The following is a 17,343-nucleotide window of genomic DNA, read 5'->3' on the forward strand; positions in this document are numbered from 1 at the left end:
TTGCACTGCTCCATGCAGTAGATGTCTGTGGATCCGCACTCCGCACTCCGCACTCGGCACTCGGTTGTTGTTCGCTCGATTTTATTGCTGCAGAAACGTCACAGGGGCATCCGCCGTTGCTGCTGCACTGCACCCCCAAGAAGTGCTCTTCGGACCCGGGCGAGTGCACTTTAAATTACTCGAATGATACTTGATGGTTGCAATCAGACTGGAGACCGGAGAGCGAAGAGCGTAGAGCGGACTCCCCACAGCCACAAGCAGACTTCATTATTTTGATGGCAATTAGCAAATTGAGTTGTGTAATATTTCTGTTGTGTGTTTGGTAATTTTTTAAATTTTATTGCCAGTCTGTTTGCAGGTTGTCACGCAATTAGTGCCGCACGACCGGCCCTGGGGCCACACGGCGTATGCTTGATGCACTCGCTTCGATCCTGGCTTCATGCGCGAACACTTTGGGTTTGTAATTAACTTTGCAGAGCACCATATAACGGACCCCCCCTCGACAGGGCGTCCAGTGGCAGCGGATTCGATGACAAAGCAAACAGCTGGGGGTCCCCCTTTGTCAAAGGGGCAGGAAACTATATATTGAACTATGTTTTAATACAAATCAAAGCCTGGAAAGGGTATTGGATTCCCCCTAGTGGCCCCTGCCCCTCCCTCCCCTCTAATGGCTTAATCATAACTGCAATTGTTATTCTCGCGAAACATTTAACCTCCTTGGCACCCGGACAAGGGCCACAAGCCGCCAAATGAGCTGGAAAAGACTCGTACACGATTTGTCACCCCGTTTTTTGTCAGCCGATTTGGGGCGATAATCCCGGCAAAACGATACCCGTAAAGCCAACAAAAACAAGCCATAATATTATGAATATTATGAATACTTATGAGAGCGGGAATATGATACTTTAAGCAACCATATACAATACGTTGTGTTTTATGTTGATATGGCAATGGTTATATAAGCAGCCGCCGAGAGGATGTGACGACAGCGGCTTTTGGCAGGCAGTCGACGGTCGGCGGTCGGCCGCCCATCAGCATTGATCCATGTTGACAATTTTTGGCGGGGCGCACAAATAAATAAATATGCCAAGATATTCCCATACTTTTACACTCCGCTGCTCATCGCTCGACGCTCTTCGTGTGGGGGCCCAGGGGGAGGGGCAGGCACTTTGAATGCCCTGAAAGAGGGTATTGCTGTTGGGAGAACAGGTGCAGCTCCTACACGATGCAGCATATTGGGGGGACCCGTTCAAGGGTATCCAACGCTTCGGTCCTCGAGACCCGCCTCGATGTCGCTTTGTTTTGGTTCGGTTCTATGGCTGGGACAGTTTATTTTTATTGCCAAGCGGCGCTACTCCCTGGCACATCGATGGGGTGCTTGACAGACAAAAGGCAAATGCTCCCATTTGTCATCGCGACGACGGGCTGCCGTTTGGCGAGCATTCGGCGGCAGTTGTCAGCCGTCAGATTGCTGATTCCCGAAAACAGAGAGAACCGAAAACTGCCACAACAGCAGCTCGAGTGCACAGATTGTTTGCTTTAAAGAATCACACGACGATAAGTTTCTGGCAGCTTCTGGCAGGGTCCGGCCCCCCGCCCCCCATCGATGGGGACGTCCTTTTTGTGCATAATAAGCAGCTCTTAAAGTGGCTTTAATTAAACATCGATATGCATTTAAATATGCGAAAGCCCTTACATATTTAATTAAAAGAAAATTGTATCCTGTTCCCATTCACAAAGGGACTGCGTCCTCGGTTTTAATTGCGCATTTCATGTGTTTTAATGCGACTGGCCACATAAAAGACAGCCTGCCCCACCGAGGGGGAATGTAATGAGTGCAGGGCCGAAAGGAGAAAAACCAGCAAATGAATGCAAACATAAATTTTATACGTTTTTCAGCGGGATCTGGGAGCCACATTGATATGGAAATAAACTCTGCCGGGCCTCCGCTAATCAAATGTAAGCACATTTAATGTTTAAATAAACAGAAATGAGTTCTTCCAGCGCAAATAGAAGAAAGACCAAAGCTGGCTTAAGGCCGGGGCGGGGACTGGGCCTGGACCTCCTTTGATTAAGTCCCGCATAAATATTTATGGGCCGTCGAAGCGGCAGCAAATATGGACATTCATGACAGGCAAAGTGGTATTTAATTGAGAAGTAAAATACGACCAAATTATATATGGGGCACGTGGCAAAAAGCGGTCGGGTCTGCCGGCAACGAATGACAGATACCCAGGGAGGAGACTGCCTTGAATATGGGAGCCTTCTGTGCCCAAAACTAATCCTAATCATGGCTTATCAGAGGGTACAAGGGGTGCCCCCAACTGTTGCACTCGGCACTCCCCAGTCCCCTCTTCTGCTCGCTGGAGCACAAAATTCGAAGCACCATCTCCAGTCTGAAACCAAACACATGCGATGCGATGCGATGCGATGATGCCACTTGAAAAATATAACATAAATTTTATTATTGAAGGGAAATGGAAGCCACTTGCAGACGTTTTTTCCAAACAAAACAAAGTCACTGCGCGACTGCGAATTTGTGTGTGTATTCAGCAGCCTCCGATTTTATTCCTTTTGAAGTGGCACGACCAGCAGGGGGGTGCCCCCGCCCACAGAAGGGGCGCCCACACAAACAAAGTTGAGTTTATGTCTGGCCCATAATTCTTCTTAAAGACTTTAACGCTTTTTTAATAATTTTTATTGTCAAAAATTTCATTTGGGTATTATTTGCATTTCGGAGGAAGTTCTTTCTTTCGTTTCAACTTTGTTTTGCGTCTCAGTTTAATTTGTTAATTTATTTGGACTGTCTGGGCGGGAACCTGGGGCTTTTGGCTGTTAAAGCCAGATCTCTGAGAGATGAGAGATATTAATGCCATGAAAATGAAGGCAAATTGTGTATTGATTTGTTGAACCAGCAAAGGTCGCAGTCGAACGAGAGGCCACTGCATTACAGTGCGGATTTGAGTGTCAATCGATGGGCGCAAACAGCAAACAAAACATTAACTTCGCCGAGTGTACATAAATGCTCTCCCAGTTAATCCCCTTTGCTCGCCAATATTGTCCGGCCGTGTTTTTTAAGCCGCATTTATGCGTTCGCTTTTATTTAATTTGCATTCATCTGCGGCTCTCTTTGCAGCTTTTATTGAAATCCATTTCAGCTTTTTTTCCGCCCCTTTGTCGGTGGGAAAAATATCATTTGCCATTTGTATTGCAACATTTTGTGGCATGGCAGAGCAAACAAGCGGAATGAGACGAACGAGATGCAAATAAAAGCTGCAAGCACTGGGAGCGAATTGTCGCAGCTGCAATTTTTCAAATGTCAAATCAAAACACAAAACCAATTACTTTCGATGATTAATTACCAGCAGAACAAATGTTGAGGACCACAGAATGATTTTGATTGCGACCCCGGGCCAACTGTTTGCTTGATTTATGATGTCATCATCCCTTTGCAGACAAGTCCCTGATGTGCCGGAACGGAAGCCCCCTTCATCGAGTCCTACCTTAAAATTCATAGGGCTTTCGGGTGGGGGGGGAGCGACTTAAAACTCTGGAGGTGTCGGGCCCAAAGCCGCAAGTAGAACAGCAGCTGCATGTCATTAACTATATGGAGCTCCAAGGAATAATCCTCTCTGGTCCCCGCCATCGCCACCGCCACCGCCACCACAGGACGTATGCGTAATGCGACCAAAGTTTTCAGCGCTTCATTTTTCGAGCATTTAACACCCACACTCCCTCCCCATTTGAGTGGGGAGGTGTGTGGGGCACCTTTTGCCACACTTTCCATTTCGGTTTTCCGCTCTTTTCTTCATTTTCCTTGGTCTTTTTTTCACCTATTTTGTTGTCATCAAAGCTGCGGATTATGCGCACAAAAACGAGAGTTTATGTATGAAATTATGCAAAAGAGAAGACCAGATGATGGTGATGATGGCTGTGGATGCGCCCCGTTCAAGGTTATAGCCGAAATGGGTACCCCCCGCCCCCCTCTTTGTTCAATTATAAATGCAATTTTTGTGGGCGATTATAATGATCAAGATGGAGAGTGAAATTCGCTGTAGGCCTGCATTGAAATTTGATATTTTAATTACAATTTGCTTTGGCTTTGGCCAGTGACCCAAATTTATTTATACGCTCCTCTATGGGAAAGAAAGAAAGGGTTCTTTTAACCCTTTTTGCGGCCAGTGTCGTCCCCAGCTGCATGCCTGGCTGCATAATTATGTTGCCAAACTGGTTGGCTGGCTGGCTGGCTGGCTGGCTGACCGGCAGAAACCAGAGAAAAAACCACTCAAATGTGCAGAGAAAAGGGAGGAAAAAAGAGCCCCTCCCTCGGAGCGGGACCCAAGTTATTTGAGCATGACGAATGGCTTTGTCAAGTTTACCACTTTTACGGATGATTTTATTAAAAATTGCCCAGACACAGGTGCACTTGGTAGAGGGAAGTTTTCCATATTCCATATTTTGAGCCAACTAATTTCAAGAATTGAATGTTTTTCCCCCGAGCTTTCCCGAGTTTTCCCCGAATTTTCCATTTTAATGCCGTCAAAACCTGTTGTCGAAGATTAAATATTTATGGCGCCCATTAATATCATCTTTGGCCGTCCGAAGCCAATAAAATGTCCCTAATGTCGCGATATTTATGGCAGTAATATTCGCCCGGCGCTAATTTATGTCCTAGCCTTGAAGTAGTCATTGTAATTATCCAATGATTTATGCGATTCCCTCTGCGAAAGCGATACACTTTCTCGGGGCGAAGTTCTGCGGAAACCCTCCAAGGGCGGAAGCAGTCGCGATCCGATGCCCCCGCCCTGTGGTTGCGGTTTCCGATCGACCAGACATTGGAGCAGGTGTAACCGAACCGCGAGACAAAGGCTGGGGCCGATACATGTGTTTTTCTCAAGGGGAAAATAAACAAAAGCCCTGAAAGGCTCAAGATTTTATACAGAAAAGTGTACGGTAACCGAGTGGAGATGAGAAGCAGGAGGACTATTGGAATATACCAGAAATATATCCAGTCTCGACTCGGGATTTATTTATGGGCTCTCCCAGTTTATAATTCTTCAAGAATCACTGCTGATGAATCCCTGGCACACCCTGGTGGGGCTCCATCCTCAATATTTTCACTTCTAATCGGAACCAAGACCATGGATTGTGTTTGTAATTGTAAATGTTGAGTCCCGGACAAACTTTTACATTTTAATTCAACAAAAAAAAACACTTTTCAACTCAAGTCTTAGAGGAAAGTTTTCCACCACCAAATTTAGAACATTTTCAACCTAAACAAAGGCCAAATATTTTAAAAAATATTCATTCGAGCAGTTCGGACAGTGCTCAAGCCCTCGTGAGTACCGATTGAAATAAATCCAATCTGCCCATCGCTGATCGTCTGCCAAATGAATTTTAGATAAACCCATCTATAAAATGTGCACCGCATTCGAAGTGGAGTCTTCCGTCGCACTTACCTTATGCTCGGCGGCATGTAAATCGAAAATTATGAAAATTGTCACTTTACATCACGGCTGCTGCCGAGCAGAGCCTCTATAAATCACGGGCCAGGGCCCACGGACCACACAAACACCGGAGTATCGGGGTCTGGGTGTGGTGGGGGGACAGAGGTCTGAATATTCAAATCAGTGTCTGGCTGCCAATAGATGAGATTTGTTACACAGTCACACACGGGGAGGGGGGTGGGGGTCCTGCACGGCACACGCGGCAATATTGGGCTAGAGAATGTAGCTGGTTCCGTTTATTTAGCAAATGAAGCGTACTTTTTGTTGACTCTGTTGCCAGATTCACTCGGGGGGGGTTCACTCGGCAGTTTTTCCCCTATTTTTTGGCACTAGATGGCGATAGATCGGCCGAAACCGGGATGAATGGCAGGAATTACAGCGGCTTTGGAGAGCCAAGATTGGGCCCAGTTCAGTCAAGGCTTATCTGCCGGATCACAATCGCCAGAAACACGCTTAAAACTTCCCACAGATGCGGCAGCAGAGAGAGTCGCGACCGGATTGCTTCACGAACCGCGCTACACGAGACACAAACGAACTTTGGAGGCGCCTCGAGACGCGCGCTGGCTGTTAAATACGAGGCCCGAAGCCGAGAACAGTGGCGGTCTGTCGAACAGGTTCGAGCCAGAGCTTGCAACATGTTGCAAGGGGTACGGACCCGAAGCGGACTTCGGGGATTCCATGTTTTCAGAATGAAAGGCTCTGATCTTTGCTTTCACGGTGGTCCGTTGGTTCTATTGTTCTTTGGCTACAAGTTTCGAAATTGTTGGTACAGAGTACAGAGATCTGTTGGGGGATCCGCTATTTCACCAGCCGCAGGGACAGGAGCTGCAGCATCCACCGCAAGGGCCACAGCAAGGCCCGCAAGGACCACAGCCACCGCAGGGACCACAGGGTCCACAGGGTCCACAGCCACCACAGGGTCCACAGGGTCCACAGGGTCCACAGCCACCGCAGGGTCCACAGCCACCGCAGGGTCCACAGCCACCGCAGGGTCCACAGGGTCCGCAACTATCGCCACAGCAGGGAGGACACGGTCCAATATATCCAGGATTGAATAAGCAACCCATTGTGCAGATGGCCTGCAAGCAAATAAAACTAAAATAAACAAATTTCGGGGTTTATTGCGGGGGAAAAACATACGAAATGGACCCCGAACGGAACAAATTTGGAAACAGTCAGACCCGGACGGTTGGAATTTCGAGAGTTGAATGGGAATGAGCCTCACCTTGACTCCTGAATTCCCAAAGTGACGCTAGAATCCAGGGGAAACTGTTGCTTGGCCAAAAAGAAAAGAAAAGAAATAGGAACTTATCTCAAGTGCAGCAACCTTGCGAGGATGACAATGCAGCCGACAAAAGTTTTTGCTTAAAAACTGAAACTCAAAGAAGCCGCACAACTTTGGCCATAAAACACGAAACAAAGCCACACGCACACAAAGAGCGCGCTCCTTGAGGTGGGGGAGGGGGGAAAGCAATGAAAATTCCGACCTACCGCAATAAATTCCGCGGGAAAAACAACGCGAGCACTGCCAGAATGAGAGTGAAATGGCCAACACACAGGGGCCCCAAAAAACGCCTCAAGGAAGCATAACGCACACAAGGACACCTCCAGTACGGCGCCATAAATCGCGCTAAGCCGAAACAAAACATAGAAGCCGAACAGCATCAGGCATCAGATTCAGGTGGAACAGCAGGCCGGCAGCAGGCAGTCGGGGAGCCGGGGAGCTGGGCCCCCCAAAACCTTTGACCTGACACAATGCTCCACATTCTATGTTTAGGATTTGGTTCCGATTTGATTCCGATTCGGCGACTCGGGTTCGTGTTGGAAGCGCGGCTGCGCACTGGGCCGGCTGGCCGCCGAACAGCTGTTTGGGGCCAGACCTTACCTACGACAACATGAGCCTACTTTCGCAGTGCAAGCCTGCCCCCCATCGCCCGCCCCCCAAAGCAAAGTCAACGCGAATCTTTTGTTGCAGATTCATTTTATTACGTTGGGGATGCCACCGCAGGTGTTGGGTGCTTGGTGGACCCCTCCAAGGCTCTAGATTTCGAACAGCAACATATTTCTTCAGCACTAATCGTCAGGGCGGTACAGTCGCGCTGCAGGAGTACAGATATCTGTTGGAATGTGTGCACTGGATCCGTCATTCAGGGACTCACCAGTGATCCTCTCACCAGCCGCAGGGACAGGAGCTGCAGCACCCACCGCAGGGCCCGCAAGGACCACAACAGGGCCCGCAAGGACCACAGCCGCCACAGGGTCCACAGGGCCCACAGGGTCCGCAGGGTCCGCAGGGACCGCAGGGGGCGCAACAGCCAGGGGGGCAGGGACCCACATAGAAGGGATCGAACTTGCAGACGATAACCACCATGATGGCCAGCAACTGTCGCGCACTCGGGGACTTCGAAAGGGACTTTCTCGGCCTTTGGTTTATCGAGTTCGAAATTTGGAAACTAAGAAGACAATTTTGTTCGTTTTTGTGCCGAAGAAATATATCGAGGCGTTTCCTTGGCTACGAATTTGGAAAATCTGTTTCTATTGTCTCATTTTTGGCCTCCACAAAGTAGATGTTTACCGAAACAGTTGTACGAAATGAATGAGCTCCGGGTCGGGGATGTTCGAGCAAGGGAAACGAACAAATCTGGACAGCTCCGGAACAGCCCTCTTCTGTGAATTCTTCTTCTTTTACTGTAACCTTAAATTTTCACCCGTGTGCCCCGCCTGCTTCGAGCTCCACCTGGAATCCTTGTGGTTGGGGTTTTCCTGGAGGGTCGAGGAGGTCTTTTTCTTGCTGGCAGGTTTCTCCCTCACTTTCGGCCTTGTCTTCTGCTGGTCATCGGGATTGGGCTGCGCCCTCGTCCAGCTCCGGCCAGACTCGACCATTCGCTCCACCGCACTGTACACCCGATGGCCGACGCGGCGGATGGTGGAGCATGTGGGACCCATGTTCTCACAGTCCACTAGCACGGGCGTGCCTTCGACGGTCGTCAGGCTGTTCAGGCATCGGGCGCAGGACTCCACCATGTTGGACAGACCTTCGCCCAAGTGCACGGAGACTCTGGCGGTCGAGTGGGAGACGGCCAGCAGCAGGGCCAGCACACCCACCACCCCAATGGCCTTGTGAATCAGATCAGTGCCGGAGATCATCGTGTAGCGCTCGAAAAACAACAAAATCCCCCCTGAAGCGGTGACGGCGAAAGCAAACGGTACTCTGTTATCCGGCCAGGACCGACATAATATCGTATGTGAATCTGGCCAGCCCGTAGATCCACCGAGTGGCCCTTACGGCCACGTTCGCGTCGAGGACTGTCCGCTGCTCCGCGTGCAGCTCCGGAGAGGAGTCGCTCAAGATGTGCAGGACGCTGCGCATGGGCAGCAGAATGGGTGCCACATCCAGTAGGGCCTCCGCCTCCGCCTCCCGGTGGCTGCCCAGCTGTGCGTAGGAGTCGTTTACGATGTGGACGAGGCTGCGCATGGGTATCACCAGGGGATCCATGTCCAGCACTGGCTCCGCCTCCCCGTGGCTGATGACAAAGGACTGGTGCAGGAAAATCACCCAGCTCCGGATGGCCGGCACTATGTGATCCCTGGTGTAGGCGGAGCCCACAGCCACTACCTCTTGCACCTCCCTCGCAATGTCGCGGAACAGCTGAATGGCCTCGTGGAGGTCCGTGGCGGCGGCCATGGCCGGAGAAGCACAGGCTCGAATTTGGATCCAGATTTGGGTGTGGGACTACTTTTTTATTGGCACAGAAAACAAATTTGGATAGTTAGCCTTCTCTTCCCGCCTCCTGACGTTTGCTGAGTGTTCACAACGTGCTGGCCCCTCAGCAGCAGTGGCGCCAGCCGCACGGCGTGTAGCCCGAGTAGCACCCGTAGGGGCACGGCCCGCATGCGCACTGGGGATAGGGTCCGATGTAGAACGGATTGAATTGGCACTTGTTGCAGCACGAATTGCACATCCTGGACACTCGGCAAGGGCCTGCAAATCAGTCGATCAGTTCTCTATCGCGGAGCATCTTGCATCGGACTCACCAGCAAATCGGGAAGGAACAACGTATCCAAATGTGTCGCCTGCAACTGTATACGACTGGTATGGTGATTCTGAATTGTTGGAATGTTAAACAGGGGCTTACCTCGAAGAGCCTACTTCCTGGCTCTGTTTTTGGGGGCTCTGGTCCTTGGCTGACGACCGCAGATGGAGATCAGGAGGCCGAGACTCACGAAGCGGGACTGGAGGATGGGTCCGGCTTCGTTGGGATGCGAGAGGATCAGTATGCGTTCACGGTGCTGGTGCGGCTTGAGGATGTTCTCGAAGTGCCAGATGCTCAGGTAGGTGCCGCGGCAGCCCACCGCCAGGCGGCTGTCGTCCAGGGCGATGTCGATCGTGCTGATCGGTGCACTGTGGTAGGACAGGCTCCGGATCGGGCGCTCGTCGGTCGTGTCCCAGATGATGAACATGTGGTCGAGGCCGCCGGAGATCAAATAGCGGCCGCTCCGGGAGAAGGCCAGCGCGCTAATGGGCGCCTTGTGGCCGAAGAAGAGGCGCACCTGCTCTCCCCTGCTGGCCACGTCCCACATGCGGACCGTGAGGTCGGCTGAGCCGGTGGCCAGGTACCGGGAGTTCGGGTGGTAGAGACAAACCTCCAGCTCCGCCAGGTGGCCGCAGATCCGGAGGATGGGCTCGTCGCAGCTCTTAATCCAGACCCGTGCCAGGCCGTCCTCGCAGGCAGCGGCAAAGTAGTCGGTCACCGGCGCGAACACGACGCTGCGGACGGGGCTCTGCTGCGTATAGATCCCCGCGCACATTTGGAGCACCAGGCACCACAGGCGAATGGTGCCGTCCTGGGAGCAGGTGACCAGGAAGCGTCTGTCCGGGGAGAAGTCTCCGGTGACGATCTTCCCACTGTGCCCGGTGAGGACGCTCAGCACCGTCACGGACTCGGTCAGCTTCACCTCGACGAGGCGGATCGCGAAGTAGTCAATGGCAATGGCCACCCAGCAGCCGTCCTTGAAGAGGACCGCGCAAATAACCTCCTCCGACTCGTTGAGCAGGGGCGGCCTCAGGAAGCACGAGCTCAGTTGCTGGTCGCACGGCTCCAGGTGCAGACTCCTCCTGGACGAGTGCGTCAGGTCGGCCCAGCGGATTACCTCCAGTGGGGGACGACGCAGGGAGAGACGCTCCTGTGGCGCGGTCTCGAGGTCGTCGATGGCGATGTGGCCTATAAACACGTTCTGTTGGTCCAGCGGCCACTTTGCCCTGTACTCGCTGAACTTGATCGAGGCTGCCTGTGGCATTTCAATGCGAACCAAGTCGCGGCGCAAGAGCAGCTCCAGGGCCCTGCCTGGCACCTGTTGGGGCCTGCGGATACGCCTCAGCTTGGCGATGCTCCGGTCGTAAATATCCTCCAAGCAGTCCTCGTTCTCCTCCAGAAAGCGCTTGGCCATCTTGTGGTCGCCGCCGACCACCATTTGCACGTATCCCAGCACCAGCATAGGGTACAGCAACGCGGATATCTCGTATTTTAACTCGTTGGGCACCTCCTCGACCAGCTTCCGGATCTCCAGGAAGGTCTGCTGGTACTCCAGGTACATGAAATGCGGCGTGAAAAGTGGATATTCCAGGAGTTCATTGCACGTGAATAGGGCGTTGCCTTCGAAGAAGTCGTCAAAGTGGCTTTTGGACGGAACCTCTACCTCGCTGGAGTCGTCACTGTCCTCTTCTTCGCTGTCGGTACTCTGATCGTCCTCTCCGGACTCCGAGTCGTCAGAGTCATCATCAGAGGGATCCTGCGGCAGCTGCGGGTTAAATCTCTCCGGTTTGTGCCCATCTCCAGACCCATGAATTCCATCAGACACCTGCACGGCATCCCCAGGGGTATTTTCGCCTGCCCTGAGTGCTTTACCGCCCAGGCCCTGGACGATTGAATGAAAATACGAATTATACATCATATCTTGGTTCTTCCGTGGTACTTACATTGTGTCCGTTCGCTTCGTTGACTTCGTTTTCACTATTCATATTCGTATCGATCAATTTCGTACTTTTAATTAATTATTTCACACAATTTGCGACAATTTCCACGTGCTTCGGTTCTCAGCTACAAGTTCTGCAGGGCCAGGGCTGCAGACTCACGGCAATGAAATCAGTGTCAATTATGCTTCGATAACTCCATAAGTGAAAAATATACGAGAGAAAATATATTAGACTTGGCTAGAAACAGAGACCACCTTATGGGAAAAGCTTGCAGTGAGCGCATGAGATTCTGCGGCCAGCTGGCAGGGCGCCCGTGTTGGCAAACATCGTTTGGTCAGTTCTTCGACTGATAACACTAATTTTGCGCAGTAAAGTCTGTTATCATTGTGTGAGGCAAACAACTCACAGCCCGGGCCTTTATTTCAGTCAAATATAAATTGTATATTATGTTATTATGTTCTCATGGTGCCCAAAGAATTCGGAAAGTGTGGGATTATTCAGTCATCTGAAGGCTGGGCGTAGCGGCGGGTCCACAGCCGTGCCATGCGGTCGTGCTCCTTGCGGTCCGTCTTGTACAGCTCGGCAGCGTCGCAGTTCAAGGGGCTATCGGGGTTGGGGTCCGACAGCAGCGACCGGATGGACAAAAGTATCTTCTCCACGGTCAGGGCGGGCGACCAAGTCGAGCGCAGAATATCCACGCAGATAGCGCGGTTGTGTACGTTGCAATGGTAGACCTTTGTAAGGAACATCAAAAACGGCGGTTGAGCCGGGTACGCCTGCGGAAATTGAAGGCGTAGTTCAAAGTGGCCGCCCTCGTAGGGCGTGTCCGAGGGCCCGAGAATAACGGCCTTCCAGTCGTAGATACAGTCGTCAACTAACTCCACTGTGCACCCCTCCGTCGGATCGCTCGTCATTTTCTCCATCTCCTTGCGGAGGCGGCGTATGCCAATTTGAGAGACCATTCGTTTTTCTGGCACCGCAACTGGCAAGCTAGCGGGCAAAGCTTCCATGACGGCACTCCCACCGGTGCCACGTTGTGTACCACGGCGATTGGTCCCGCGGCGGTTGGTCCCACGGCGATTGGTACCGCGGCGATTGGTCCCGCGAAGGTTGGTAACGGGAGGGTCCTCAGCGGGCGGCTGGTTGGCAGCGCTCTGGATTGCACGGCGCCGGCTGGCAGTGGTGGTGGTCCAGCGGCGCCTGGTAACGGATATGGCCTCCACTGCGCGGAGGAACGCAGCGCGTCGGGCCAAGGGCGGGGCGGCAGAGGACGCCTGGTTGGCCGCCAAAATACGAGCATTTTTGCGGGGTGCCATTACCTGCAAGACGGCAAAGAGCTTAGAAACACTTTTACGGGGAATACGATAATTTCTTACGTTCAGATTATTGAAAATGTGATTTTTATTTTCCCAGAATGACTGAAAATGTCGCACACGAAATGAAAGTGAGAGAGGTCTGTTTTACAGTTTTACACAGTTTGTTTCGACTCGGTTTCCAGCACGGCTTCCTTTGACTCGGCTACCAGCACAGCTTGCTTTGACTTGCTTTCTAACACTACATTTTGCCCAGCTGTTTTGCCGTTTCTCTGTTTTGAACTTTCACGTTTCGCCCGCCGTATACGATTCTGTATTAAATACAGTCAAATAATTATTTTGTACTGTATTGCCCCAGCAATAATACACAGGATTGGAATTGGGAGTTCTTTTAAGTTTTGTGTGGATTATAAGTCCCACTGGCACAATAACTGCTTTATTTTCAAAAGTTTTGCGGCTGAAAAGGGAACGATGCGATACGGAGGGCGGGCACATAACACAAATTCAAATCGTGTACATACACTGGCTGGCTGGCTGTACTGAAACACATCTTGCTTGAAAAATAAAGTTTTAAATCAACATTTGAATAGCAACAAAAAGTGGAAAATAATGATGGTAGTTGTTGCTGGACGAACGCTCAATGGGGAATTAGTCCGAGCAGCCATACACGTGTTTGTGTGTGTTTCTATTGGATACATTCGATTAAAGTGATGGATCCATATTCTAAAGAAATATGTAACGGGTGTAACGAGCGGTCCACTGTCGTGCCTTGGGATTGGGGTCCGCCAGCAGCGATAGACGTCTGATGAACACAATAAGATTCTCAGTGATCATGGCCGGCGATCTTCCGTCCGACTGCTCCCCGTCTTGACGAACTCGCGGATGATATGACGAAAGTATTTTGCAATTTCTATGAAACATTTTACATTTTCACAGCCTACGCCTTTATTTCAGTCAAAAAATAATTGTATGTATATGTTATCATGTAGCCCATGTTCATGTGTGTTTAGTGACAGATACCAACAAAGATTCTCAAAGAATTTAGAAAACGCTGTGTATCCGTGGATGAGATGTTTGGGATTATTCAGACGTTGAGTCCACTGGCTGGGCGTAGCGGGCGGTCCAATCCCGTGCCATGCGGTCGTGCTCCTCGCGGTTCGTCTTGTACAGGGCGGCAGCGCCCCCGTTCAAGGGGCTATCGGGGTTGGGGTCCGACAGCAACGACCGGATCGACAAAAGTATCTTCTCCACGGTCAGGGCGGGCGACCAAGCCGATTGCAGAATATCCACGCAGATATCTTCCTGGTAAATATTACAGTGGTACACCCTTGTACGGAACAGTATATCCGGTGGTTGAGACGGGTACGAGGGCGGAAAGTGAAGGCGTAGTTCAAAGTGGCCGCCCTCGTAGGGCGTGTCCAAGGGCCCGAGAATAACGGCCTTCCAGTCGTAGATACAGTCGTCAACTAACTCCACTGTGCACCCCTCCGTCGGATTGCTCGTCATGTTCGCCATCTCCCTGCGGAGGCGGCGTAAGCCTAATTCAGTGTCCATTACATTTTCTGGCGCCGCAGGTCCACGGCCAGCGGTCATAGCCTCCGCCATTTCAAGATCGGCACGCTGTTGGAATAACATCTCGAAGTACTCGAGGTTCTCACGGGTTGTGGGGTGCCAGACACCATTCAAATACACTACGGCGTTGACGCGGACGCGGTTAATCTCGCGGTTGACAACGGGAGGGTCCTCAGCGGGCGGCTCGTTGGCAGCGATCTGGATTGCACGGCGCCGGCTGGCAGTGGTGGTGGTCCTGCGGCGCCTGGGAGCGGATATGGCCTCCACTGCGCGGAGGAACGCAGCGCGTCGGGCCAAGGGCTGGGCGGCAGGGGACGCCTGGTTGGCCGCCAAAATACGTGCACTTCTGCGGGGAGCCATTACCTGCAAGACGGCAAAGAGCTTAGAAACAGTTTTACGGGGAATACGATAATTTCTTACGTTCAGATTATTGAAAATGTGATTTTTATTTTCCCAGAACGACTTACAACGTCGCACATGAAATGAAAGAGGCCTGATTTCCCACATATGTAGCTTCCCTTGAATCGTTTTCCAGCACAGGTTCCTTCGACTCGCTTTACAGCACTACATTTTGCCTAGCTGTTTTGCCGTTTCTCTGTTTTGAACTTTCACGTTTGCAAAAGTTTTACGCCTGAAAAAGGAAAGGGTCCTTATTATCCGCATAAACTGGCTTGCTGGCTGGGAAAAGGGCCAATCATTTTGCAGCAAAAAAGAGAGCAACAAGCATTCTATAATTTTATCTTGGGCCATGTTATTCTTAATATCTGTATTACACTAGAATTTGCCAACTGACTATCTGCCAAAAAGAGATAGCCATAGGGGAAAAGCTTGAAGTGCGAGAAGGATGAATAGTAGAGCTGGGAGCTGTGAGCAGCGACTGCTACACTTTTAAACAGTTTTTGCCCAAAAAGCGACTCAGCTGTTCTACTGATAGTCGTGAGAGTCGTGTTCCCGTACTGCATTGATTGCATGATACTATTTCGATACGTTAATAGCTTTGTATGGGAATAATGTGAAGAGAAATGTATAGCATTGAGAAAAAATACCAATCAAGAAATAACAGAAACTGCGTAGTAGAGTGTTCTGCTGTGCCTTTAATTCGCATTTTGCTGGGAGCGCGGCTGGAGAGAGCGTCCCGGCGCGGTGCTTTTGCATATGAGAGAGCGAGCTCAAAAAGGAGTTGCAAAAGGAGAGCACTAAAGCAAGAGCCGAGAGAGGCTGACACAACAATGTGCTCGTGTGCTGGCTCATGGAATTGAGAGAGAGAGAGAGAGACAAAGGCGCGACTGACTGCGCTCGAGGCTTAAGCAAAACTGCAAGAGTGCGAAGAGCCCCTCTCTGCCTCTGCCGCTGCCTCTGTCACATACAAAAGCTTTGAGTCGTCGGATTATTAATCAAGCGATTGTGCATTTTGGAAGTTTTGAATATGTAAAACACGAAAGATTGTGTACTATAGCGATCTATTTAATTTGAGTAGAAATAAGTTTGTTGTCAGTGGAATCTATTGCTACAGGCCACCCTCCATGTTGCTGGAGTCAGGATCCATTTGGTTGGCTTTTCTGCGCCTGCGATTGGATGGGGGTCGACGGCGGCGTCTGCGCCGGGGCTGGGGAACAGCCGCACGGCGGATGCTCTCCCGGACACGGACCGCACTCCCAGTTGTTGCAGTGCCCCTCCACAACGCAGTCGGGGTCACAGCAGGGGGGATTGGGTCCGATGTAGCCGGGATTAAACACGCAAGGCATGTTGCAGCTTCGCCGGAGACACTCCGCACAGGATTACGGGAGCAGGTTGGTTATATTTTGCAGATTTTGATTTTGAATTTAAATAGAAGCCAAGGCGGTGCTGCTGGTGGTGGGGGCTGTTGTTTTCGGAAACGCACAGAGCCTGCCCATACCGGTAGAGACTAGGACACACAATAGAACAGGCTAACTAGATGCCCGGCCTACGAGCACAGACAAACAGGGCCGTATCAGGGCATAGGCGGCTTTTAATTATCGAAGAGCAGACATATTGACCCCACACACACACACACACACAAACAAAGCAGAGCAAAACAAAACATTGCTAAGCTCCCTCCGACGTGACAGCGTGGACAATGCCCATAATTATTTCATAATCGGGCAACACTTCATATTTATGGTGACAAAAGCCTGCAGATGGACAAAGCAAAGCCCCTGCAGGGAATTCCAGCCCCAGCCGCAGCCCCAGCCCCAGCCTGAAAGTGGGCCAAAAATGGTTTGGTTCAAGCTTAAATTAATGAATAATTAAACCGCATTCGGGCAGACGATCGGCGAGGCGGAAATGCAGCATTTGCATAACTAACACAATGAACTACATGCGAGTGCGCGCCAGACAAGAAGACATTCCATGTCGATGGCAAATGGATGGACACGAGGGGGAGGGGGTGGGGGGGATGTATCGAGCCCCGTTCATAAATTAGACATGCAAATGTGCATTCAAAACTAACGGCATGGCCTTTGTCAATTAATCAATCAATCAGCGGCAGCTCCAGAAAGCAGCTCGGTTGCGGAAATAACTTGTCCATCTGCCCGGCCAGCCCCCAACGCCTTCGAACCCAGCGCTATCCCCCGTCCAGGCCTCCCACGTCCGTAAACGCGTGTGTCACCCATGATTTTTGATTGGCCGCAGAGTTCAGAACGCTTCATCGCCGGCTCTGGGGCTGGGGCACATCATCGATGCCGATCTGCGAGGCTAAGGCGATGGAAGTGTCATTAGCTTCAAAGGGTAACGTGGACATGACAGCGGTTCAGCACAGTGGAGCTTCTGGCATGAAGATCTGCCCCATGGCGTGCGACTGTGTCTCAAATTACGACAAATTATCCCCAAGCTTTGTATCGCCTTCGATCTGGGCACCACTGTGCCACGTCTCTTCAATGTCGAACCACCAAAGTCGTGTGCACTCTTTATGTAATTTATATTCAAAGCGAGTGCGAGTGCGTGTGTGCCCCATCGC

General features: G+C 51.1%; 7 protein-coding genes across 9 annotated transcripts in view; all 7 read right to left on the reverse strand.

Annotated features, from left to right (window-relative positions):
* The window catches only part of rdo (reduced ocelli), a 47,548-nt gene extending 41,318 nt beyond the window's left edge, over positions 1 to 6,230 (reverse strand). For all 3 annotated transcript variants that reach the window (XM_015180922.2, XM_033380752.1, XM_033380754.1), the window contains exon 1: positions 5,460 to 6,230. The gene's annotated coding sequence lies outside the window, so the exon portion shown is untranslated. The remainder of the gene's footprint in view (positions 1 to 5,459) is intronic.
* A 1,239-nt stretch (positions 6,231 to 7,469) lies between these two features.
* On the reverse strand, positions 7,470 to 8,160 carry LOC6903215 (male-specific sperm protein Mst84Db). The gene is made up of 2 exons (XM_002132880.3): positions 7,667 to 8,160; positions 7,470 to 7,606 (listed from the first exon to the last, which is right to left on the reverse strand). The coding sequence occupies exon 1, from the start codon at positions 7,876 to 7,878 to the stop codon at positions 7,678 to 7,680; it is 201 nt and encodes a 66-aa protein (XP_002132916.1). The 5' UTR covers positions 7,879 to 8,160; the 3' UTR covers positions 7,470 to 7,606; positions 7,667 to 7,677.
* On the reverse strand, positions 8,021 to 8,770 carry LOC6903216 (uncharacterized). The gene has a single exon (XM_002132881.3). The coding sequence runs from the start codon at positions 8,652 to 8,654 to the stop codon at positions 8,193 to 8,195; it is 462 nt and encodes a 153-aa protein (XP_002132917.2). The 5' UTR covers positions 8,655 to 8,770; the 3' UTR covers positions 8,021 to 8,192.
* Positions 8,688 to 9,332, reverse strand: LOC117184205 (uncharacterized). Its single transcript, XM_033380766.1, has one exon. It carries the CDS (start codon positions 9,190 to 9,192, stop codon positions 8,722 to 8,724), a length of 471 nt encoding a protein of 156 aa, XP_033236657.1. The 5' UTR covers positions 9,193 to 9,332; the 3' UTR covers positions 8,688 to 8,721.
* A 60-nt stretch (positions 9,333 to 9,392) lies between these two features.
* On the reverse strand, positions 9,393 to 11,727 carry LOC6903218 (transcription initiation factor TFIID subunit 5-like). Its single transcript, XM_002132883.3, has 4 exons — positions 11,485 to 11,727; positions 9,644 to 11,423; positions 9,543 to 9,587; positions 9,393 to 9,489 (listed from the first exon to the last, which is right to left on the reverse strand). The coding sequence occupies exons 1-2, from the start codon at positions 11,524 to 11,526 to the stop codon at positions 9,654 to 9,656; spliced, it is 1,812 nt and encodes a 603-aa protein (XP_002132919.2). The 5' UTR covers positions 11,527 to 11,727; the 3' UTR covers positions 9,393 to 9,489; positions 9,543 to 9,587; positions 9,644 to 9,653.
* A 130-nt stretch (positions 11,728 to 11,857) lies between these two features.
* LOC117183211 (ubiquitin-conjugating enzyme E2 D2B-like) lies at positions 11,858 to 13,265 on the reverse strand. The gene is made up of 2 exons (XM_033380763.1): positions 12,858 to 13,265; positions 11,858 to 12,800 (listed from the first exon to the last, which is right to left on the reverse strand). Exon 2 carries the CDS (start codon positions 12,795 to 12,797, stop codon positions 11,979 to 11,981), a length of 819 nt encoding a protein of 272 aa, XP_033236654.1. The 5' UTR covers positions 12,798 to 12,800; positions 12,858 to 13,265; the 3' UTR covers positions 11,858 to 11,978.
* A 449-nt stretch (positions 13,266 to 13,714) lies between these two features.
* LOC6900762 (ubiquitin-conjugating enzyme E2 E2-like) lies at positions 13,715 to 14,901 on the reverse strand. Its single transcript, XM_033380761.1, has 2 exons — positions 14,787 to 14,901; positions 13,715 to 14,729 (listed from the first exon to the last, which is right to left on the reverse strand). Exons 1-2 carry the CDS (start codon positions 14,871 to 14,873, stop codon positions 13,875 to 13,877), a joined length of 942 nt encoding a protein of 313 aa, XP_033236652.1. The 5' UTR covers positions 14,874 to 14,901; the 3' UTR covers positions 13,715 to 13,874.
* Positions 14,902 to 17,343: the final 2,442 nt, after the last annotated feature.

The sequence above is a fragment of the Drosophila pseudoobscura genome, chromosome 4, assembly GCF_009870125.1.
Source record: "Drosophila pseudoobscura strain MV-25-SWS-2005 chromosome 4, UCI_Dpse_MV25, whole genome shotgun sequence".
Taxonomy (NCBI): domain Eukaryota; kingdom Metazoa; phylum Arthropoda; class Insecta; order Diptera; family Drosophilidae; genus Drosophila; species Drosophila pseudoobscura.

What these genes read in the sequence shown, in the direction of transcription:
- LOC6903215 (XM_002132880.3), bottom strand. Translation starts at nt 7,878, where the DNA reads ATGGTGGTTATCGTCTGCAAGTTCGATCCCTTCTATGTGGGTCCCTGC.
- LOC6903216 (XM_002132881.3), bottom strand. Translation starts at nt 8,654, where the DNA reads ATGATCTCCGGCACTGATCTGATTCACAAGGCCATTGGGGTGGTGGGT.
- LOC117184205 (XM_033380766.1), bottom strand. Translation starts at nt 9,192, where the DNA reads ATGGCCGCCGCCACGGACCTCCACGAGGCCATTCAGCTGTTCCGCGAC.
- LOC6903218 (XM_002132883.3), bottom strand. Translation starts at nt 11,526, where the DNA reads ATGAATAGTGAAAACGAAGTCAACGAAGCGAACGGACACAAT. An exon ending in ACGAAGCGAACGGACACAAT is followed by an intron (nt 11,424 to 11,484) that starts GTAAGTACCACG and finishes TCAATCGTCCAG; the next exon opens with GGCCTGGGCGGTAAAGCACT.
- LOC117183211 (XM_033380763.1), bottom strand. Translation starts at nt 12,797, where the DNA reads ATGGCACCCCGCAAAAATGCTCGTATTTTGGCGGCCAACCAGGCGTCC.
- LOC6900762 (XM_033380761.1), bottom strand. Translation starts at nt 14,873, where the DNA reads ATGTGGGAAATCAGGCCTCTTTCATTTCATGTGCGACGTTGTAAGTCG. An exon ending in ACATTTTCAATAATCTGAAC is followed by an intron (nt 14,730 to 14,786) that starts GTAAGAAATTAT and finishes GCCGTCTTGCAG; the next exon opens with GTAATGGCTCCCCGCAGAAG.